We start from the raw sequence: 24,078 nt of genomic DNA, 5'->3' as shown, positions 1-24,078 counted from the left end.
GTACAGCGTGTCCCGCACACCGCTAACTTAATATTATTAGAAAAATGAAAGGAAAACAACTTTGACAGGAAGATCATTCAACCCGCATGCCTACACAGCTCTGCAGTTTTCCCACACTAGGTTAGTTTTACCTGCAGCAGATAGGCTGACCGGCTGCAGACACACAGCTGGGGCAGATGCCCAATGCAACAAGCTAGCAACACACTAAGCAACTACTCCTACTTTCTATTTATCTCTTTTCTGAACAATCAAGGTCAATTTATAATTATCATCAGTATCAGTGGCTCTGCTGCCCCTGAACAGGCCACGTCACAAAAGAGGGCAGATTTTAGAGGAGGTGATGTAATACTTCTGGAAATTCTCCTCTTTACCTGTCTTTGTTAGTTAGCACGTGAGTACTGATACAGAAGAGTTGCTAGGTCAGAGAAAGCCAATACCAGAGCAGGCATACAGTATACTTACATGGAAGTAATTCTTCCCTGATTGTGGACCACCCATAAAACTTCATCAGTTGCATAAAAAGACTTTTGCCTAGGAGCAGGTCAATCCTCCTCATCCACTGGAGTAGCAGGCTCAGTAGTATGAGATTCCAGAAAGAGACAAGTTGTTGTGTGCTTTGAGACAAAGATCCAGAACCTCCTCTGTGCTCTAGGAGGAGCAGGATGGCATTTGTGGATACATTGTAAGTACCCCAAATTCCTGAACTGTGAATGTAAGTGATTTATGGATGTGGCCTTGAACTGATGTAACTACAAACATAAGCGACAAATCTTTAAGCCCTTCTTCTGCCAGATAAAGTCATAAGAAACTCACTCTCAGGTTGTCAGCTAAACTGCTATCCTACAGTAAAGGTGGCAATGTTGCAAACTCACAAACAATCCAAGGCATACATATGTGGACTACTACTTTTGAGAAAGCTGACAAGGTCCCTATTGCACTTTGCAAGCTCCACACAAGGGACAGAAGCATCATTTTCACCATTACCTTCAGGTACAAAAATTAAAGCAAATCATTTAAATACCTTAAGCTCTTTCGAACTCACAACTGCCTAAATCACCATTACTGGCCAAAAAAAGGTATTACTTTTCTAAATACTTAAAACCTAAAGAGTAGGATCAAAATGCCTACGTTTAACAGCTCCTTAAAGTGCCATATACAAACCAGCCTCAAAAAGAGACCATAACATTACATGAAGATTTCCCTGCACATTCTCTCCAGTAGAAGCCTTTAAAAACAGATGCACAAGAATATACTTAGTTAATAAACTTAGAACAGACTCCCATAGCAGCAGCTGGTGTCCCCACTGCTGTTTAACTTGTTTATAAAGTTCACCATCGTTGCAGTATGGCTGAGCAGATAGGAGTAGGTTGTTCAGCATCAACCACCTCAAAGCTATTCTTTCTCTATGAGGCAAAGCAAGGGTGTGGTGCTCTCCACCTTCTCCACGAATTACATAGAGTATTAAAAGACCTACCTATATAACAGTCTACTATTTTAAAACCAATCTATGATGAGTGAAAGGTTAAAAAAAAGGAAAAAACTGATGAAAGATATTTGCACCTCACAAATTCAGTCTCAAGACAACAAATTACAGCATGTGCGTTAACTCATTCTAATGCTACACATTTAATGACTTAACTCCAGAGAGCTTTAACTACTTGAGAAAACACGTGGTGTTTGCTACAGGCTGTAATTTCTTACACTTGACTTGAAAAACATAATACATCTCCCAAATGTCCTTCCACTCTATCTTCTTGTTTGAATCTTCTATGCGTTATTCATAAATTGCCTTTAATCAACTAAACTTTATTTAAAGGGGAGTGGAGGGGGGGAAGCTAGCCACTATCTCAAAACAGTATTACACAACCTAATCTAAATTACTTTAAAAAAACCTTACTATGCATGGCACTAGTGTTACTTCTAGGTTTAATGCTTTGCTTCTGTAAAGGTAACTGGAACTCATTTAAGCACTGTTTTCTCAGCAGAGACTTTTACAGATTTATGGCAGAGCACCTGACAGTGAGCATAGCCTGAAAACACAAGAATTGTTGATTGACCACCGACTGCATACTTCAAGTCAAAACAAACATCTGCACTTATCTATCACGACTTAAACTAAAATGGCTTTTCTTTACTTCCAAGCTTGAAGAAGGGTCACGCAGACTTGCATATCTATCTCCTAACCAGATCCCTCCACCACCTTCTTCCCCCCACCCCCCAAAAATTCAGGTTTTGGAAGAGAGTCAGAAAGAGGCAATGTGCTTACCCCCCAATAATGGTTAGATCATCTTTAATTCTAGCACCTGAAGTTATACAAGGGTTTGCTTAATAATCAAGTTTCAAAGAACTGTTGGACACATTCAGTAAGGTGACAACTGTGCAATACCACTCAGTATTTCAATATCAGGGACCATACTCTTGAATTGTTTAAACACAATCCACAGAACTCAAAATTAAACAACCATCCACAGTTTAACTAAACAATCAGTTAAAAGTCTTACAGTTTAATAATTCACATAATGGTCAGTCTTTAGTAAGGGATACTGAAATTCATTAAAACACAACACTAGATTTTACTCTATGGGTGTGCTGGGCTGGCACATAGTTGGCCATTCTTGGGTATAACCGGAAGAGTAAGGAGAAGTTTACCACAGTTTGGCAAATCCCACATTTTGTCAGTTAAAAGTGAACTGTGAGAATTAAATACTCATCTTTACATATACACAAGTTATGCTGTGAAAGCATATTTGCTTACAAACATATAAAAATACTTGTTAACTAGTTTGATAAGAAAATAATGTATAAAAGTATATAGCAAAAACATTTAATCATCTCTGACAATGGAAAGATCAAATTCATTTTTATATCACATGAAACAAAAACAGCTACAATTTTAGTTTTCCTTAATCCCTTACCCAGAAATACAAAGGAAGACACAATTTGTTTCCAAACAAATGATGTGAAATTTCTTAATAAGCTGAAATGCCTCAATCCAGAATGAGCTCAGGTATTTGGCCATATCCTAATAGTAGTAGTAATCATCCTGTAGCTGTTCTGGATTCATAAAATAAATACAGTAGACTGTTTTGGCCACTGAAATAAAACTGCAGCATAAATGACAGATGAAAATTTTTGCTGACAATGAAATTCAGTGTAGGTTTCTTAAGGCTAGCTGAATACTCAAGTCTAATTTAACTGAGGGCAAAAAAAGCCAATCCACCCCTTTTTTTAAAAGTATTCTTTATACTTCAATATAGGTCTTTGTAATAGCTAATGAAATGTCAGAAGTAAAAATAAATTAATTCACAAGAGACAACTTAAGCACAACTTCAACACCTTGTCCTACACGGTTTTGTTTCATCTCCTTTGCGAATAAAACTCCACAAGGTGCAAGCTCTTAAGGGAGAGAAGGAAGGAACTGTGGTATTAAAGAAGCAGCCTTAGTGTTTTGTTTTGAAGTCTGCCCCAGAATGACTGAGTCTTCTTCAAGAACTATTCTGCCAGCTTCTTGGACTAAGGCTATTCTGGTGACCACTTTTAGGACATGCACATATAAGGCTAGACCAATACCAGAAGTGATGTAAAATGATGGATAGAAAAAAAAATAATCTGGCAGCTGATAGCTTGGTTCTTGGGATTCTCAGAAAATAACACAATGGCAGCCTTTCTTGTCTTTTTCTTTCCGTGTTGGCTCTGGTGAAGGAGGGCACTCTTGTTCTTGAAATTTCCTGGAAATAGATATTTCAAATTAAATTCATAGAATCATTTTCAGTTAAATAAAAGTAAATATTGTATTTAAAGTTACAGTTTTTACACTTCTGTAGAGGATGGACTGACTTTTGACACTCTACTGATTAAGTGAGTGGTAAGAGGGGTTTTGGGTTTGCTTTTTTTTTTTTTTTTTAAAAGAAACACCATTTTTTACGGAAGGCCAATTTCAGATTTAGTCTATCAGGCATACTTACTGGGTGACCAATAAAATCTGAGACATTAAGGTGAAGAAATTCTTTCAAATACATACTACATTCGTGTAAATATTTTTCCTAATACACAGGAATATTTTATAATGGAGAACATTGGTCAAAGTTTACAGGTAACAGCAGGCAGAATTTTCTTAGTGATTTCCCACTACATTTCAATACATTTGCTGTAGCTATCCATTAATTTAGGGACATTAATGACCTGGTCTCAAGTTATCATACCTTATAACTCTGACAAGTTCATGAAAAGCTTGGTCTACATTCAATCTGATTTTTGCCGAGGCTTCCATGTATGTTACTTTAAGTTGCCGTGCTAGCTGCTGACCTTCCTCTTGCGTCACCTGTAACAGATACCAATCATTAAGTTCAAGGCTTCTAGCAGGCATGTTCGTATCGGTAGACGCTGCGTATACATGTTAAGGATCTATTTTCCTCAAACAATAATGCTTATTTGGCCACAGAAGAGTTTCCACACTGTCCACACAATATGACTGGGAAACAAACCCATGTAATGCATCTTTTCAAACGCAAGTGAAGACTTTTTTTAAAAAAGTTTCTGCAGTAGACAAAGACTGATCCTCCAAGGAATTTCCCTCACTGCAGCTGCTTCCACTTCAGTTCTGCATAACAAGACCAAGTTTTCCTTCACAGGCATGCAAGAGTCCCTCACTCCTCCCTCCTCAAAGCAAGTGCTTCAGTCAGCCTCTGATGGATTACTAACACAACTGTGAATACTATTGCTAGATTCACCTTCTCCCTGTGCCAGCTAAATCTAGAGAAAAAAAAATCGGATTACTAGTTTTAAAACAAGAACTGATGTTTAGCTTCTGAATCTTTATAAAAGTAATTAAAAAAATCTGTTTATGACACAGCAAAATATTAATACAGCCAGTTTTAAACATAGCTTAAATTACAAGAGATCTAAGAATCCATGAAGCCCTCAGGCTATCCAGAGGCGTTAAAGAAAGCCTGTCTACCTCTTGACTCCTTCAGACAGAGGAAAGGGAGATGAAGAAGAAATAATGAGCATCGTAAAGAGATGGCATAAAATTTGAAGTCATGAAGCAGAAGGCAGGAAGCTAGTGGACCATTATAGAAAGGAGTAAGTCAGTCACAGGGCAAAACCAAAGGAGATCACTGCATAGTTTTGGATGAAGTAGAAAGCAGCGAGGTCAGACAACAGAAGGCCACCCTGAGCAGTGCGAGGCATGCAAGGCTTCGACGGGAAGGTCGCCCACAGGGCCAGGGAGGAAAGGGCAGCTTCCAGCGATAAGAGGAAGTACAACAGATTTTGCCGAGACAATGGCTCGTGGAAGAAATGTCAGAGATTACACTGCTTTCACAGAAAAACCTTAAACCAGCATGTAGAGGACTGATACGATGAGAACAAAAAAGTATGAGTGTTTATTTTTAATTTAGTTTTGAAGAGGCACTCAGATATTCACTTAGATTAAGAAGCTATACAGAAATGGAAATAGATGGGAATAGAAAAGCATCATTGGCAGCATTCACCACAGCGCAAGATACAGAAGTACTTTTTAGCTTGCAAAATACTTTCTTAACAGCTACACATATGGTTTGAGCGCCTTCGTGCACAGCATCTCAACGCTTTTGATCCCTCTGTCCTTACCACCCTCACTGGTATTTTATATTCATAATCATGCTGAATTGAGGGCTGCTCCCACTAAACCCTCATGAAGCTCTACAAGGAACCCCAGCACCTTGTGCCGTTAGCTGTACTAACTCAGGATGTATCTGGTGATCTCAAACGCTCATGGAAACTCTACATTTATTTCAGTGTTATTACCATCAGCTGAAGCCAAAAACCACCCTCAAAACCAACCCAACCCCAAGATCAACTACTGGAGCTGCACTTTTAACTGCAGGGCACAAAGTGAGAATGACTGAGATCCTTCAACCCTCCACTGCAGCCTGAAAACTGAATGATATTCAAGATTCTTGCTCCACTAGCTAACAAATCCACTTCCACCTTCCTCTCTAGCCCCAGATGTTGAAATATCCTTATTCCAAAGCTTATGAAGGCTGCACTGGGAGAAACATTTGTAGCTGTTTTCTGGCACATCAGTGACATTGCAGAATCCCCCAAAATTTCCATCAGGGCTTCCAGAACCTTCTGTGCACCTCTGCCTCCTTCACCAGACAAAAGTAAGTTAAAAGTATGGATATGGCAGTTTTTGCAAAACCAAACCCCTTTACTTTTCTTCATCCCTCCATAGTCTACTGTAGCCCCAGAAAGTGAGAGGCTAAAGTCTAATAAAAATAAATAATTGGAAAGAATGTATAGTCCTGAAGACAAACTGAACCCAGTCTTTAAACATATGTGGTTACTACTTTCTTCATTACTGTTACCTAAAGCACATTAGAGGTACAAGTCAAACAAATACCGCAATAAAGTCAAGCTACACTTCCACAATATTCTGCATTATTAGGGGCAACATTAAAGTCCTTATTGTATTTACTAGAATATCTGTGGTTGCTTAATTCCAAAATAATCTCTTTGTCTGTCTTACAAGTATATTGTCAAGTAGCTTGTGATCAACTTTAGTGACCTCAAAGTCAGTTTAAAAAAAAAAAATTTGGTTTCGGGCACACTACAGAAGCATTTGCAGTGCCCAAGCTGTAAATTAGAGGCCAGAACATACCAGTTCCATTTTCAAAGCTGAGGGAAATGTAGTAAGTACAAACATAGAAATGCTTGAAAAGATATGAATTTACATCTTTTTATTTTCCCTTCTCACGTACGACAACCCTGTGTCATGACAGGCTTTTCAGTATGTGTGATGGGAGAGCTTAAGTGTCAACAGCAAAATAAAAACTAAATTCTTTTTCTTCAAAGAACACTGTATTTTATTTCAACAGAAGTAGAGAACCACAGATTTTCGTAACTGTGTGCATACATGTGTGTGTGTTGGTTCTGCAGTCAAAGTCTCTTAAGTTTTGGTAAGCTTAAGGCTGAATACAAATGGGAATCACAATGCTTATCCTTTATTATAGGATATTTTGCTGTTTGTTTTTGGGTATCATTCATTCATGCTGTTCAGATATTTGGTAAAAGTTTCTCTAAACACCATTACAGAAGATGCAAGTGAGCAAGTCAAACATGGAAAAGCTTATTCCGCAGCTCCCTAAGTTAACAGTCTTCTTACTGAAAGAGTTTCCCTTTGAGTATCTGTGCAAGAATCCTGTGAACATATCGCACGTGGTCCTCCCTCTTCACTACTGTAGCTGAGAACCATCAGAAATATACTAATTTCTGAAGTTTCTGTTTTTTCCTCCACCTAAAGCAACTCTACGAGGCTGCCTAACCTAACACTGCATCTGTATTTTGCCTGGACGCTTATGCAAGACCAAGGGCCACATTGTACCTGCATCAGCAGGTAACAGTTTCCTCAGGTTTGAGAGGAATCCGCTTCTACCTCCTTGTGGTCACCCTACAGTGCTCCCTGCGCAGAAACATTGCCCGTTCCTGCCGAGAGCTCCATCACTCCTGAAGAGTGCATCTGTCATCCTGATTTTCTGCCTCAGCAGCCCACCCAAAAGTGCCACTTGTTCATGCTTACAGTGGGCTACCACAATGCTTTTCTGAAGGGGTCGTTCACTGTCCACTAACTCTATTTTGTCCGCATTCCCATATAAAAGGTCACTTTGGTGCACACAAACTGTGGTTATGAAGCACTGACACATATTCAAACAGACTGACTTGCTGTGTTTGAATACTGCATCAGATGCCTGATTGCTAGTTATCTATAAAGCTCAAAGTCAGGCAAGCCATGGGAAGACCTGAAGGTACAATGCACCTGTGAGAACAGAGGCATCACTATATATGGCCATAAAAATCTACCACCTCAAGAAGCTACTGTCACACTTTCATACCAGGTCACAATAGTTAAGAGAAAGGCCAAAAGGAAATGTTAATGAATTTGGGTAGGCCACCACCGAGGCCCCTGTATCCATCCACCCCCTGGAATAAGCCATCTCAGGCCAAGTAATTTGTGAAGCAGTGAGTCTGCAAAACCAACATATTAACTGCTTGTTTGCTAGCATCTAGGCTGATGCCGATCAAGGTCAAAGCAGGAGGCTGCTTGCCTGGGATCATCAGCTTTGCTCATCATCTACCTATGCATAAACTGAAGTCACTTGGACCTCTCTTTAAAACCTTGCTTTAAAGGTATCTAGCAGCACAGATGATCTTAGCACTAGGTCATTGTATTAGTCCAGTCATGATGCAAAAGCAAAAACTAGCATTTAATAAAACCCAAGCACTTTCCTGTTGCAACTTGGATTTTCCTTGAAACCCTGCCATCTGGGGAATGATCAGACTTGACCCAGTTTAAGCTAGCAGTTATCTACAAAAAGTCATACATATCCTGCACTGACAAGTCTACTCCTCCATCAGTAGTGGTTATTACTAAAACATCTGGTGCTCTACTGAATTGTCTTACTGTAAAAACATCCAGTGTTGAGTTGTACGGAATTAACCCATTTAAGAGAAAGACTGCTACGCAGCATTTATTTTAAGGAAAGAGCAATGAGAGATGGTGCTTTAATTTTGGTTTCACAGTCACCAATTTGTGACTGGGGAAGCTGGAAACACTGGTAACTTTATTCCTTATCATACAAGGACATTCTAAAGACTAACACTTACTCATCCTCTAACAACTCATTTTTCTTTGTCAACCTAACCTGTGGATATTGAGGACTTTGTCTCCCATACCACAAAGGATACAAAGTTACAAGAAGTCTGCTAAACTTCATTCAGCTATACAATTATTACCATAGCACATTACTGTTTCAAACTTCCTCTTTCACCTCTCTTCTTCCAAAAACACCTGTGAGCTGACCGATAGTATATTACAGCCACCACTATTTTAGACTACACCTTTAGAATGCCCCAACACCATCAAGATCATACTATCATCTGTGCGCTTCTGCTGTACAACTCGGTTGATTTTTTCTTGAGAAACATTTGCCACCACACAAAGACTATTAGTTATGCATAATTTGCTTCCAAATTTATGGTATCACAATGATAGTACTCTACTGCGTTCAACTACAAAACACGGTTACTTGCATAAAGATGGGGTCAGACCCTTGAGATATCCAAAACTTTTGTACATGTTTAACTCTTTTGGGCTCCAGGAAGATTTGTGTGTTAATTCTATTCAGTATCATTTGCCAATCAAAACACACACTAAATTAACTGAGTTTTATGCTCTCAGAGGTAGCATGTGTTCTCTATTATTTCACTAGTTCGCCTCCTGCCTTTCAGAAAGAGGTGGCAGATGTCTAGTACAAGTAGTTTTGCTCTAAAAACTCACACCCAGCTTCCTGAATTTCTAAAAATGCTACTTAAATCCTGAGGCTCAAAAACGTACATTTGTAATTAAACAAGTTAGGAAAGTAAGCTGACTTCCTGTAGAACTGCCAGATAAGCGGAAGGAGTGAGTGTGACACTCTAGCCTGGCCGATGAGGTTTTCGGTGTAACCAAAGTGAGGCCTGACACACCAGCAGACTGGCAATGCAAAAAATGAAGAGAACTAGCACTTCTCACATTTTGCCTACAAGTTAGAGCCTGGGGACACCCCACGCTTCCCACTCACCCCAGCACTCCTAACCAAGGGGAGGGAGTACTCTCACCTTTGCCCCCAGACCTCCCGTCGCAGCTGCCTGTGCAGCAAACCTGTAGCCAGAGCAGGACGACCCTGCTTGTCAGGCTGAAGTTTTTCCATACGTGGAGAGGCACGGGGGTAGGACTAGTTTTCAGCCAGATAAGCAAGCCGGTCCAGCTCGCTGGGTGCCTGCACGGAGAGTTCGCGTGACGGAGCAGAAACAACCCCACCAGAAACAACCCCACCGATGAAGTGGAGACTCTGGCTGCTTTTCACCCCCAGCTGATAACATCTAACTGCTTGCTGCTGCCAAAAGGCGAGGTCTCACTTTCTTCCCCCCACCCCAACTCCTCCCTGCCCTGCTCCCAGCCACAGGCCCACGCCTTCTCATGCTTTGAGCACTGGCACTCAAGTCTTTCTGCAAGCTGATTTAACTCACACAGGTCCCAGAAAGCCATTCCAGCTCATCTGTTTTCCTCCCCGTCTAGAGAGATGATTCAACTCAGAAAGTGCTTCAAGTGAGAGCTGGGGCCAGCAAAGGAAAGAGCAGGAACGTAAAATCAAGGGGGATCTAAGCCTCTCCCTTCTGGGGACTGATTATGTCAGCTCAGCATCCCCAAACAATTCCTTCAGACTGACTTAAGGCTAACTGAAACAAACCATGTGCAGGGGAAGGGGCAGGGAAGAGTTAAGAACACACAAGTAGCTGTTCCAGCAATCCTGGAAGTGCTTTTTCAGTTACAGCCGTCTAAGCCCCAAGTTATGATGGAAGTCACAAATCCACCACTTTCCATGTAAACTGTGTGAGTGACAGCACCAAACGTTATGCGCCTCAGCACCTTATCAATTAAGGCAATGAATGTAGCCATAAAAAGCAAAAGGAGCTTTTGGGGACATATGCTCTTATTTGTGTTCAGATATAAGCAGCAAAACTGTGAAGTTAAGCAATTTGAAAACAGCTACTTTGAGCTCAAACATGTACCAGCCCATCATCACCTGAAAAATCAGCTAGGAATCAGGTGCAGAGGGACTGGCAGGAGAACAGGGGACAGGCACCTCTTTCTACCATTAAGGGAGAAACAGATGCAGCATCATAACATTAGGAAGGTGGAGGACAGAGACCAAAGTTCAGAACTGTCTCTAGAAATGGATCTACAGGATTACAAACTACATTTGCAGGTATCCTCTGAGAACTCGGGTGACAGCAATGATGTTACTTCCCTCCCAAAGCATCTGGATGTTTGTCCTTCAGCAATTAGTTTGCAGAACAGTTCAGTTTCACCTACATGATCTCCATGCCAACATTTGTGTGTGAGATAAAGTACATTGTGTTCCAGGACCTACAAGGCTATATTCAGGAATTTTGATGGGGGCATGACGGTAACTGAAGAGTAAAAGAGTTTCACTTCTGTCTCAGGGGTAGGCTGATAGTTCTTGTGCACATGTGAGCACACAAAGCTACCTCTGATGACTTCGTGAGCTACTTCTGTGAAAACTTCTTTCAAGACAGTATCTTTCTGCATAGGTTTTAATTTTATCGTGATCTTTCTACACAGGTTCTGGGGTAAAGAGGCTGTGACAATCAAGGAAGCATACTCAACAGGGACTTTTTTGTACTGAAGGTTTTATGTTGTATTCGAGAAACTCCTTCAACAACAACATACTAACCCACTAAACTCTTTATTTGTTTTGAACCTAATTTCTTCTTGTTCCAGCCACTGTTTTTTGACAGAGAAAAGATTTTATTTAGCAAAGAACAAAACCTATGTAAGCACTTGTGGACAGAAAATTAAGTCAGGTCCTGGGACACAAATCTGAGAATATCTTGTTTAAAGCTGTGTTTTCCTTGTGAAACTCTTAAAATAACCATGGCAATTTTAGTAATATTTAGTTTACTCTCAGATAAAAATCAATCATGTGTTTGCTACCAAGCTTTAAGGGTCATCTTACTGTCTCAGGAGAAAATAGTAAACTTATTTCAGAAGCTGCTGAAGAAGAAAACAAGTTTGATGCCTGTTCCTTTCCTGCTGATGTAGTAAGATTATTTTCATTTCAGCTCAATTTGATTCATGAAAAATCAAGAGTAAACAGGGAAAACAAATTTAAATCTTCAAATCATTCTAAACCAAATCTTTTAAGCTCTCTTACAACTAGAGGCGAGGTTGACATCTACTAGTTTTAAAACTTTAAGGTACATAAACACGACAGTAATTGTGTTGCTGTACTTCCAACTTTTAAAGCTTTAAGTCACTTACGCAGAAGATGAGTGGCCAAACAGAAAACAGTGAACGGCTACTCATTTATACACAACGGCAGTGAACGGTAAAAGCAACAGCACTCAAGTCTCAGGATCGTTAGAGCTAGTGCTGGAATGCACTCTGCTTGGCACAGCGTGCTATGGTGAGTAACAGAACAGAGGAATTAGACACGTTCATGCCTGAGTAATCAAGTCATGACAGAAAACTCTCAAGTAGATGTGAATAGATTTGGTCTCAACATAACCCCACTGAGTCAGCCAGAACATGTGCTGTATGTGGAATGGCATCATGCTTCTAAGATTCTTCAAGTATAGAAACTAAGTGTAGTTGTGTTTCTTGCATTGGAATTAGTTAGCATGATATGATTTTTTTTTTTTCCCATTGTTTCTTGTTCCCACTCTATTTTGGGGAGGAAAACTGTAAACTTTCTTCTAGAAAGTGAGGAGTAACTAATAGCAAATGAATTACCTGTCTTTGGTGGTCCAGATCTGCTTTATTACCAACTAGAATCATAGGAAACTCATCGCGATCTTTCACTCTAAGAATTTGTCGCTGAAACTTATAGATTTCTTCAAAACTGTAAAAGAATAGAAGTAGAGTATCAGTGTACTAATTCATAGATTCTCAGGTTCTGTAGAAATTCAGAAATGATGAGTCACCTATTTGGACTTGCCCTGTCATGCCACACAAGCACAGCTGCAGGCACTCCAGAGTCCACCGTTACAGCATGACCAGTTAGAGAATCATTCAACACTCAAACTAAAAGAATCCTCAAGTTAGCAGTGTGCTATGCACTGGACTTAGGTGGGGCTGCAGGGTAAGAAAAACGCTTACCGTGTCTCAATCTAGAGGGACCCAGATGCCCATGTGTGGCAGAGAAGCAAGCAACCACAGTCCATTTTACAAATATTGACTTTGGAGTTCCACTCTGGCTAGAATATTCAAACTACAGTCTACAGACCCTGGTGATCAATTTCAGCTGGCAACCTCCACAGCTACTTCTAGGAATTTTGGGGGAAGCTATCAAAGCTGGAAAATTTTATTTCTTGAAGAACCAAAAAATGGCAAGGCTAAATGATCAGAAAGCTTTCCAGTTACCAAATAAGTTATACCAGGTATTGATGCTGTTCAGTAAGGAATATTCCAGCAGTGCTTAAGGGAAGGCGAGCAAAGCAGAAAGCTTCTCCAAGGACAGTATATTAAACAAGCTAATTCTGGCCTAAACAAGGATTTTTGGAGGAAAAAAAAAAAAGCACTGCTTTCAAGTAAACACTGTTAAAGCTACATCACTACATAAGGAGCTTCAGCATGGATGCTTGCAGACAATTATACATCCTTTGGAGCAGACTTGCCAAGCACCATGTTTAGTCCCAGGCATATGAAGCCATTTACACTCAGATTTGCAAACTAAAATTTAAAAGCAAGATGATCATCAGTGAGAAAGCTGCATTAAAAAAAATTATGTAGTCAGATATGACAGTGCCAATCCACCCGATCCATAGAAAGCAATTATGAGAAGGAAGGTGAATTAGAAGGAAGTGTGCCACTAAGCACAGCTGGACCTCCATTTAGATATGCTGGTTCGATACTCTGCTCAGAAGTCTGTAGCAACTGGAGGAAGTGTTGAAAGTTACCAAGTTGTGTAGATTTTGTCTTGGCTACAGAATTACTTTCTACCACACAAGGGACAGACAACCCTAGCAGTTACTTCATTGACAGGCAAGGTAAATGAAAACTCTGCTCTTCAGAAGTCTTTGAGGGACTTCAGAGAGGACAGCAATATACAAGTTTAATGTGTCAAGACTTGCTTAAAATCAAGGCAGACCCTTAGCCAGAAGAACCGAGAAAAACTTAAGATTTTTAGACAAACCAAGGAGTTCAGGTGACTACTTCAAAAAAAAAAATCTACAGTCCTCTGCAGCAAAAATATTTATGTTAACACAAGTGCTCAGTATGTCTGAAATTCACAGACCCAGATCTCTGACAGAAGTCTAAGAGTCTGTTCTGGACAGTACATCAAGAGAATTTATACATTTCGCTGCATTCTTAAGTGTAAGATACAGGTCCAACAGAAACATGATCATGCTCCATAGAATATTTATCTTAATTCTCATTACAGAGCTGTTCATAAGATAAGTAGCTTATTAGAGCCTAGACTAAATCTGTAAGGGGGGGGGGGTGGTGGTGGTGGAACAGACAAAATTTTGTCACTTGATTGCTCTTCTGTTGCAACTTGAAACAAGTGGAAGGACAGATCCCTGAGTATTTCTCCTTTATTAGTACATATCTGATAAGCTCAGTGGAAGAAGATCGCAGCCAAAATGCTAAGCGACTGCCTGTATATACACAGCAGTCTCCTACTCTTACAATGATCAGGAGCTACCTGACCAAGCTCCATGAGCTTCTAAGAAGGTATGTTTCATCTCAACTCTGCAGTCAATCAGTTATGCAGGTTCCAGTCAATTCCTGGGAGTAATCAGAGTAAGGACTGCCTGCAAAAGACTGCAGAGACATACCCTGAACTGGGTACACCTGTTCAGAAATCCAGAGCCAGGCACTCAGCGTTGATGACCACACAGCAAGGGGATCTTTCTAAGAAGTGATCAGACCGATGAACTGATAGCATGTTGCCCTTAGTTTAAATTTCTGTCACTTCCAGGAAACTAGTATTCTGGACTGTAATGAAGTGCTTGAATAGAGCTGTCATTTTTTTGTGTATACTTGCAAGTCATCTATTGCAAGAGACAGATACTTTCAGCAAGTGATTGGTTTAAAATAGGTTTTCATCAGGGCTGAAAGAGCATCACACCATAGAATCTAAGAGTGCACGCATACGTAATGTTTCTGTTTGAGATTGTTTCAATAAAGGATAAGTAGCAATTTAAGATTAATTACAACTTTCTTGTTTTAATAACTTGACATCAGGCTTACCTTCCTCTATCAGTGACTGAGAAAACAAGCAGAAAACCCTCCCCTGTCCTCATGTACTGTTCACGCATGGCTCCAAATTCTTCTTGTCCTGCTGTATCCAGAACTGAACATAAGCAAAACACCGATTACTATAGTTCATGTTCCTAGAGTATAGGCCAAGAAAAAAACAATCCTTCCTAACAGAATATTGTGAGAACCTCTCCTATATACTGTAATTAAGGAGAAATCACTTTTCACAGATACTACTGGATTTTTGCCAAGATTTCCAACAAGTTCTTGGACCGACTGAACAATTCAAGACCAACCAACCAAACTGAACAAGAAAGTATGGTGGACTTTTGCTAAGTCACAACCAGCTGAAACAGCTGGAAAATGCTTAGAGAGGACTTAGGGATGGGGGTTGGGAAGGTTGCTGGTTTGTCCTTAAAAAAATCACTGACAAGGGAGAACTGAAGCTTTTAAAGCAAAACATTTATATTGCACTTGGGAGAGGCAGCACACAACAGCCAAGCAATGTGTTTTTCATTCCACCATGTCACACAGGTAACTGCCAGGAGTTACATAAATTCTTCTAGTTCTGTAGTCACTAAGGCTTTGGGAATAATTCTTCAAAAAAACATCCAATTTACTTGAGACACACATAAATAAGGCATAAGCACTTCAAATCCTGGGTATCTCATTAATAAAACAAAGGTAGGCAGCTTTTATCAGCCACACACTTACATAAAAACCACATGCTGCACAGTTGTTTACCTGCATTATATTTTATGCATACAGATGCCAGCACTGGCACCAACAGCTGCAGGCTGTTAGTACTGTGCTTTAGCCGGGCTACTTACTGTCCAAGCGCGCAGCTCTTTCATCTATGACACACTGCTTGGTGTAGGAGTCTTCAATCGTTGGATCATAATCCGTAACAAAATAGGACTGCAGAAAATAAAACAAGTTTGTGTGTAAGACAAGCATATATAGGACACTCATCAAGCAAGATGCTAAAACTGTACGCTTAGCAGCTTAGGGAAGATGAGCAGGTTTTACCTGTATATAACCATTTGCCACTATCCAAAAAGATCACAGGTAACGGCTTTTCTATTCCTAGTAAACACTCGTAAATCGTAGAAATGACTAGAAGAGTCACTGAATTTACTGGATTCCTACAGAATTTCTAGCATTTTCTAGAGACTTCTCATAACTCCTGGAATTTCCCAGCAGGATTCCCTAGAAAGTTTTAGTCTCTAACAACTTTTAAGGTCTCCAGAAAGTGCTAAGTTTCTCTGAACTTCTGGTAGGGTTTAGAAGTTTTTTTGAATTCTCAAAAGTTTCCAGGATTTCTTGCCCTGTTCCCAGAGGCAGTAACTTCTAGGAAGTGCCAGGATTTTTTCAGCTTTCTGGAATTCTCTAGCAGTTTTATAATAATTTCTATAAACAGCTCCATGCTGCTGGCACTTAAGTTTGTAAGCTGTATAAAGTTTAGTGTGTCATCCTTGTTCCCAGCACTTCTCTCCCGGTTTTAGTGACTGTAAGCACACACACCCTCCCAAAAAGACAACTCCTGAAAGCAGAATAAGCTATGTGTCACCCATTGCCTAAGCCCAAGGCTCCACCAGATACTGCCAGTCTGTTATCACCAGAACTGCAAAGCAAAGCACAGTCTGGTACATCTGTCTAGAGACTGGGTGACCTGGTATCAAATACTGGGGTAACAATACTATCTGAAGACAACGAGTTCAGAGTTCAAAGGATGAATGTGTAGCTTGCATGCAGTCATAGCAATGTTGTTTTCACCCAAAACTAAAGCACTTCAGCATAACAAATCTGAACTCTGATCAAATTCATCCCCCCCGTGCTCAATGCAGCAGCCACCGGGGATGTGTACTACCCTGACCGTTCAGAAATCAAGCACATCAGGCATGTGTGCACCCAAATGAATACCACAGTAACTGAAGAAGTACTACTTGCATACATTACTCAGTTCTGTAAGCCAGTAAGGAAATAGGAATGCTTTAAAACTATATATTGGCTCCTAGGAAGGAAAAAAAAAAAAAAAAAAAAAAGGCAGGTATTGTTCTTGCATTAAGCAGGTATCACCAAAACCAGAGTGCATCTCCCTATTCATGTCAAAATTAATAGTTCTCACTGAAACATCTTTCCCATCACACAAATTCAAAGACACAAACAAGGTACTACTCTGTTCCTCTAAACTTACCAAAGTCAAGTTAACAGATGTCACGGTAGGGGAAAAAAAAGAAAAAAGAAATAACTGAAATTACAGCACTAGCCCACTAACTTTCTCCAGACACATCACTGTCAGTGCAGAATACAGTTAACTCTGTTCTTGCAGACAGTTTTATTAACGTGGTTGTACTTGTTCTTGTCCAGTTTCAGTCTGGAGTTGCCTACAGGGCTGGGTGCAGTACTCTGTCCTGGCTGCACCCAGCTGCCTCCCTCCCACCATTTGTGCACGTTCGCGCTGGGTTTCTGGTTTAACAGCATGGACACGGGCTCCCCAGCAGAGCTCATCAGCTGAGCTGCAGCTGCCTTCCTGGGAGGAACACATCACTAGTTCTAACACACTTTACCAGCTGCGTATACTATATATAACCTATGCTCATATACCACAACCTCACCGTAACGCGGTTGGCTACAGGAAGAGTACGTACAGGTTGTTGTTGACCTGCTCCTTTAGCTCCGGCACCATACTGAAAAACTGCTGACCCCTAGAGCAGAGACACTGAACAGCTCTGCACATCATCTCCTTTGCATTTTAAGCAGACATGAATAAACAGTCCTCTTGGGATACACCTACACAGTAGTCTCAGTCGCTCTGCATCAACGGCACCAGAGTGTAACCAGCTACCGTCAGGTAGCAATAACATTAAAACCACCACGTTCCTCTCCAAGAAGGATAAAATCCTAGCAATCTGTCCCACCAGAGATACCTGTGACACACGAGATGCTGTAATTCACTCCTTTCTCAGTGTTTCACGTAAGTCAAGTTGCTCATTTCTGGAAAAGAAATGGCTTCTCCCTTGTTTAGAACATTCGCCCAGGCTAAGCAATCTCCTCCCTCCAACCCCCTCCAAAACCCCACTTATGCAAAACAAAAAAACCAAACAAAATCTCCCCCCGCCCAAATTCAAACAAACCAACAGGCATGGGCTCCTAAATGGAGCACAGAAACAAACTTCAAGTCTTCCAGCAGAAAAGTGCCAATTCACAGACAGCAGAACATCTCACCATGGAACAAGCCCCAGAAGATGCTGTTCAGACTACAAGTTGTTCCTTTACCTTGCTTCTCTGCAGATTTAAAGAGGAAAAAACACAGCCTTCAAAACTGTTCTTGTCTTTTCTTTTGCCTGCATCCATGACTCAAAAAGTGCTTAAGAACAGACTTTTTGAGGAATTAATTTATTCATAAACTATAAATTAGGTCTCAAGTCTTCTGTGGCCTTCAACAGTCTTTGAAAAATGGAAGAGAAATTCCCTTATGAGAACATACAAATGTGTAAATAATTAATTTACAGAATCTGACTTTAGAAGGGACAATCATAAGGAAAGGAATTTAAATCCTATGTTTCATTAAGGAAACAGAAAGTGGTATTTATAAAAAAAACATTAGGTGACTAAACCATGGTCTCACCGTCAGTATATCTAGAAATTCAGGATTCTAATTTGGAAGATAGAGCACATGCTCTGAAGTTACTCTAACCCTCTCCAGCTTCAACTTTCATTTCTCTGTCCTGCAGACTTCAAAGTTACTGTCTGAGCCTTTACATCTATAAAGCGGTAAAGTATGCCAAGTTTTAAATAAAAGGGAGAATTTGGAATCAATTTATTTCACTCTCACACAGCAGTATTAGTAGAACACCTAAAGCAGCAAGTTTATGTCCAACAAGGGCAATACTTTTCACTGAGAGAAGTCAGAAGAACAGCATAATAATCTCGGACGGATTCTTTGTATTTCCTTATTCTCTGTCCAAAGGCCAAGAGCTGCAGCATGTTTTGTAATCTCCAGAGCATTTCTGTGATTCCCTCCACCCTTTATTGGTTTGGTTTTTGTTTGGTTGGGGGTTTTGTTTGGGGTTTTTTGTTTGTTTTGTTGGTTTGTTTGTTTGTTTTTTAAATGGAAACTACACACAAAGTAAGAGTGCCAGACTAGGTACAGAGACATGGAACACAGTTCCTCCCTCAAAAAAGGGAACAAGACTAAGTTGCCCTGATCCAGCATCAGCCATACCTCAAATTCAGAATGAGCAGATACCACAGTTTCCCCATTTAACAAGTCTCTTATGAGCAATTTCTTCCTTCCCATGGAGCTGCCGCTGCCAAATCCGTTGTCACAGCACAGGTTTGCAAGACAATTAACATTGTGGTTTACCTCCGGGCACTGGACAAAACTAATGTGGCTGAAATAGCTACTGGTTTTGAAGGAGTCTTCCCAAATTGCACTGGGACTATTTGCCACAGGGAGCACGTCAACCACAGCTTGCAGGCCTTATTCAGTCAGGGTTGATTTACAAAAATTAGATGTAGCCAACGCAGTATTTATCAATCTGAGCAGAAGTGGACCTTACTGCTGCTGTACAGGCAGCGTTTAAAGAATTAAGGGATGGCAGAGCATATCCCAGAACACTCCCCGAGGCTGTACCTTTACTCCCGAATGCTATCCCACAACAGTGGGAAGGTGCCTGCACACCCAGCAAGCCCAAGACCATATACCAGCATGAAGTAGCTTTGTAGAGGTCAAGGAGTTTGTGGCAGAACTGCTTAAAAGACTAATAGGAATGCAATTCCAGCAGATGCAAACCACTGCCAACCTACTGGTTTTAAACCAGCGCTGAGTCCAGACAAATCCGAGGAGCACGCACACACCGCAGTGTTTGAATACCCAGGGCTGGCTGCCGCGGTCTCCTTTGAAAGAAGCCGTACGTGCAAATCCTAACACTTCAAAGCGGTCGTCCTACTAAACTACCAAAACACCAGAAAGCAGGTGTCTCGGATGCCAGCTGGTACAAAACACATTGGACCACTCTCTAGAATGACCCGTTACAGATCAGGCTGTCAGAGCTGCTCTTCCAGGAGCACTTCAGTTTCTATGACAAATTGGAGGAGCTAAGCCTCATTCAGCTGGCTCCTCCACAGTTGGCCACTGCCTGCAGGAAATAATTAGAAGAAATTAAGTTTCTTCTGTGAAGATAGCAACTTGAATATGCTCTTCTGTTACACCACTCCCTTAATCACTAGCAAAATCAAGGCTCTTTCCACCCACTTCTAGAAGGGAAATGAGAAGCCAAGCCCAATAGTCTCATCAACCATTCAATTTACCCAAAATATTATGCAACAAGTTTTCTAGGTTTCCTCTTTCTAAGAGTGCTGAGGCAATCAAGTCCAGATATGGGAAAGCCTGCCAAGGACACAAGCCCTTTTGCAGAGGTAAAAAAACCAAAACAAAACAGAAGAACAACAAAAACCCCATCCCCACACCACCTACATCATTTGCAGCTGGGCAACCCACCACCGAAATCCCTTCCTATGCACACACTTGTCATCTTAAAAATGTATTTCAAACACAATCTCCAGACCTTTGCAGGAGTTTTTACTTGTGGTGCTCGGGAACGATGACACTACTACACCAAATACTGCTCTAGCAGTCTCTCTCCATTTAAGGTAATAGCAATCCCTAAATCATTGTTTCAATCACTTGAGCCTTTTGGCAAGGAGAACATGTGAAAACCCGCTTTGAGTTTATCATCTTTCCCCTTTGTTATGCTGCCTTTAATACACATGAGGGAATTCCTCCATTAGCTGGACTTGCTTACACCCTCAGGAGTCCCGTTCCATAAATTAATAAACACAACTAAGTAAAGATATCTTACATAGAAAAATGGAGAACCCCAGTGCAGTTTCACAGCTCTTATGCAGCTTTTCTTATTTATTCTTTGTAAGGTCATCAACAGTCCGCAAGCTGAAAAGCCACTGGATTACTTTCTTTTGCACCAACATTGAAGTTTTAAGGCAAGAGACAAGTCAGATGTTATCAATGGAGAGCTGCTATAAGCTGCAGTCCAGAGGCTGGTTGCGTAAGGTGCTTCTTTTTATCTTTACACAAAGCTTGCAGGACATGCAATGAAAGGCAGCCCAGCACAGTAGAAGCACACCGCTATGAGCGAGTTGAAGGAGTGGTACATGACAAAATACATATTCATCCTTGCTGTGTCTATAATCTCCATTTGTATTTACTAAATATACACTTCAGGTTTCGAAGAGCCACTAGTTGCTTATTTAAATTTTTTCCACATATTTAAAATTTTGGTTTCAACCCAGTGAAGGCAAGGAAATAGAAGGGTTTCCACCCTCCAGCTGAAGTTCCAGACCAGCTCTGGATTTAAATAGCATCTACAATTTCAGCATTGCAAATAGCCCAAAAATCCTTCCTAGCTATAATTTATAAGTTAGAATTTAAAACAAACATGTTGGTGAATGCCACACACCAAAGCTTCAACTTGAGTACATTTCCAAATACCTGAAATATATGATCCCAAGACAACTCCTAGGCTGTAAGCACTACTTGACAGACTACTTATTTTGATAGTTTCTCCTTTGACTACCTCTAACACTATCACCTCTTCTCCAGGTTTTTCCTCATTTCCTCTGCACTTCACCAGAACATCTGTCTGCTCCTGTTCCACTCAACAGATGTAAAGTCCAGTTCACGATCTGTAGCAGCAGGTCCTCAACATGAGCATAGAACAAATAACAGTACCAACTACAGCCCTTATGCACCACATTGATCACATCAGAAATACTTAACCCAGAAAAAGACAGAAACCTGACCTAGGTCTCTTCTAAACAGCTTTCTTCATTTAAATGAGTATTTCTGGCATTTGTTGCAAGTCATAGACAAAGTCAGTGCCATAGTTTAAGACCAGAACTCTAGAGCCTTGGCCAATTAGTAGGACCATAAGTGGACACCTTTCTGTCTGAGGTAGCTTTTACGGTGTAGCCAAGTTTCTCAGACTGTGAATTAAGATCTAAATGATTGACCGCACAAATCAGTTTGTAACCTTCACTGCTTTGCCACCCATGGAAATCCTAGAGCCTCTGCCTTCAGCTCTTCTACCCAAGAGGAGTGACACAGCATCCAAGCCTATGCTGAAGTGCCCACAGTGTCACCTTGTACCCTCCTCCTGGCTGCAGAGGAGGTTAGAGACCATTTCCAGGAGTTTTAATCTGCATTTCTGTCCCCGTGCCTTGAGGAGCACAAGCAGGTTCAATGTCACCACAGACACGTTCCTAGAGGAGGGGTGGCAGTAACCTGCCACCTCACTCAAGCACTACCCTGGCCCCAGTCCAGAACTAACCCACCCAGCAGATCTGGTAATTAAGCAAAGCAGCTGCTAGGGCCTCAGCACCTGTAGAGATTAACTGAAGCACCTCCTTTCACACAACAAAGGAGACTACTCAAGTCATTTCTTTAGAAATATTTGAGTTGGCTGGCTAGAAAACAAGGAAAACATGCAGGAAAAAAAACCTGAACTGACTTCTGGAAGCAAACTTAAACCCAGACTGGATTCCAGAATAAAGGAACAGACACAACAAAAAATACAAATTTAGTATTTTGCAGAGCCCCATGTACTTACATCACCAAAAAAAACCCCAAACAAAAAAAAAAGCACACCACTGATTAGATAGCCTTTGACAAGCTTGTTAAATGCTTAACATATACCTCCCCAAGAGCAGGTGGTTCTCGAGGACATGATGTTTCCAGACAGGTCTAATTGGTTGGTGTTGGGGGAGCGGGAGATGGATGCTGGTGGGGTTGACAACAGGGAATTCCGCCTCTGCAAAGGGCTTGGGCACTGCACCAAACAGTACCAGAAAGACTGCAGGAGCTACCCGCAGCAACCCAGCATCGTTCTCAACAGAAGTGCTTGAGACAGCTTTGAGCATGCTTTGCTGGCATAGAGAGTCACACTTTGTAGAACAAGAGGAAGTGTTTTGGTGTTGAATATGGGGGAGAGTGGGGGACCAAAGGTCTAAAATTATGCCGATAAAGAGCAGACTGCAGAGATAACACATAAAACACTATCATGCTACAGAAGGCCAGGTGTATCCTCCTCCAATTATCCCATATTCATACAAATCTTTAAGAGTAACTTTCTTTTAATTATACAAGAAGTAAGATCATCTCTTCTTATCTTCCCAAAAATACCAATTAAAAGATAGTCAGTGCTTGTGAGCAATCAACGATGCTTCCCTCAATTTACACTACTTCCCACCACTCTAATGTATACTGCCAGCATTGTTATGGCTATCCAGGGAAACAGATGTCATTTGTAACTACAATTACTGCAATTATCCAGTGATGTGAAACGCTTGATAATTTCATGAACAGTGAAAACTGAGACACAAAGAGAGAAGAGGATTAAGCTGAAGAAAGAAAGTTATAGTGAAACAAAGATGCCATGAGCCATATACAAGATAAACCCTTTGGAAATTTATACAAAGGTTGAAAAGTTTTTATTTCTTCCTGAAGAACTAGCATTACATATACGTAAAATACTGATATTCATGATTAAGTACATGCTTAATCAAATCTTAATGGTTCTGTTAAAGATGCAAATCGTAACTGAGAATGCAAAGTTCTCGAATGACCCATGGTGGCCCCAGAGTGCCTCCATTAGATTACCCCCCCCATAATTCAAAGACAGAAGAGATACAAATCTTAAATTCTGAATAAGATATGGTAGGATAGAAAAATAAACATCTGACTTGGTTAAGTATAGGTAAGTCTTCCCCTTAACTTTTTTATGCAACGCAAGGATTGCCAAGAGCTTGTGCTTGGTCTGGAAACACTAAACAAAGCATAAGTTAGTCCTATTATACAGCCACATACTCTTCTCTCTCTCCACTCCCTGCCCTTCCATATACAGCGATCACTGAATGAGCACATCAGAAAAGAGAAAACTATTAAGAAGTCTGTGTTCAGTGCATGGGCATATTTATTGCCCATAGCCAAATATAACACAGCTCTTTTCTTTACGGGCTTTGTTGTGATCACTACCCAAAGTGCCTAAGGACAAAACTAACTTTGCTTCCCTCACAGGTGTTGGGAAACATGAGTTGGGATGGGGCAAGCAAGTGGAGAAAGGGTATAAAGTGCCTTCAATTTGAAGGCCAATACACATACCTGAATTCTGTCTATGCACCTTTAATTTTTTTATTTCCAAAATGAACACTTGAACTTTGTATCCATAACCACACTCATTTCCAATTAG

The 24,078-nt window shown here is 40.7% G+C and overlaps 1 protein-coding gene across 2 annotated transcripts in view; it reads right to left on the bottom strand.

Annotated features, from left to right (window-relative positions):
* Positions 1 to 2,273: 2,273 nt before the first annotated feature.
* Positions 2,274 to 24,078, bottom strand: part of RRAS2 (RAS related 2) — a 45,618-nt gene continuing 23,813 nt past the window's right edge. For both annotated transcript variants that reach the window (XM_069803781.1, XM_069803778.1), the window contains exons 2-6: positions 15,640 to 15,727; positions 14,801 to 14,903; positions 12,338 to 12,446; positions 4,203 to 4,321; positions 2,274 to 3,728 (exon numbers count right to left, since the gene is read on the bottom strand). In XM_069803781.1, the coding sequence (XP_069659882.1) occupies positions 3,641 to 3,728; positions 4,203 to 4,321; positions 12,338 to 12,446; positions 14,801 to 14,903; positions 15,640 to 15,727 (507 nt within the window). In that variant the 3' untranslated portion in view covers positions 2,274 to 3,640. The remainder of the gene's footprint in view (positions 3,729 to 4,202; positions 4,322 to 12,337; positions 12,447 to 14,800; positions 14,904 to 15,639; positions 15,728 to 24,078) is intronic.

The sequence above is a fragment of the Haliaeetus albicilla genome, chromosome 16 (genome assembly GCF_947461875.1).
Source record: "Haliaeetus albicilla chromosome 16, bHalAlb1.1, whole genome shotgun sequence".
Taxonomy (NCBI): domain Eukaryota; kingdom Metazoa; phylum Chordata; class Aves; order Accipitriformes; family Accipitridae; genus Haliaeetus; species Haliaeetus albicilla.
Note: the sequence above shows the minus strand (reverse complement) of the source record. Positions and strands in the feature narration are given on the sequence as shown.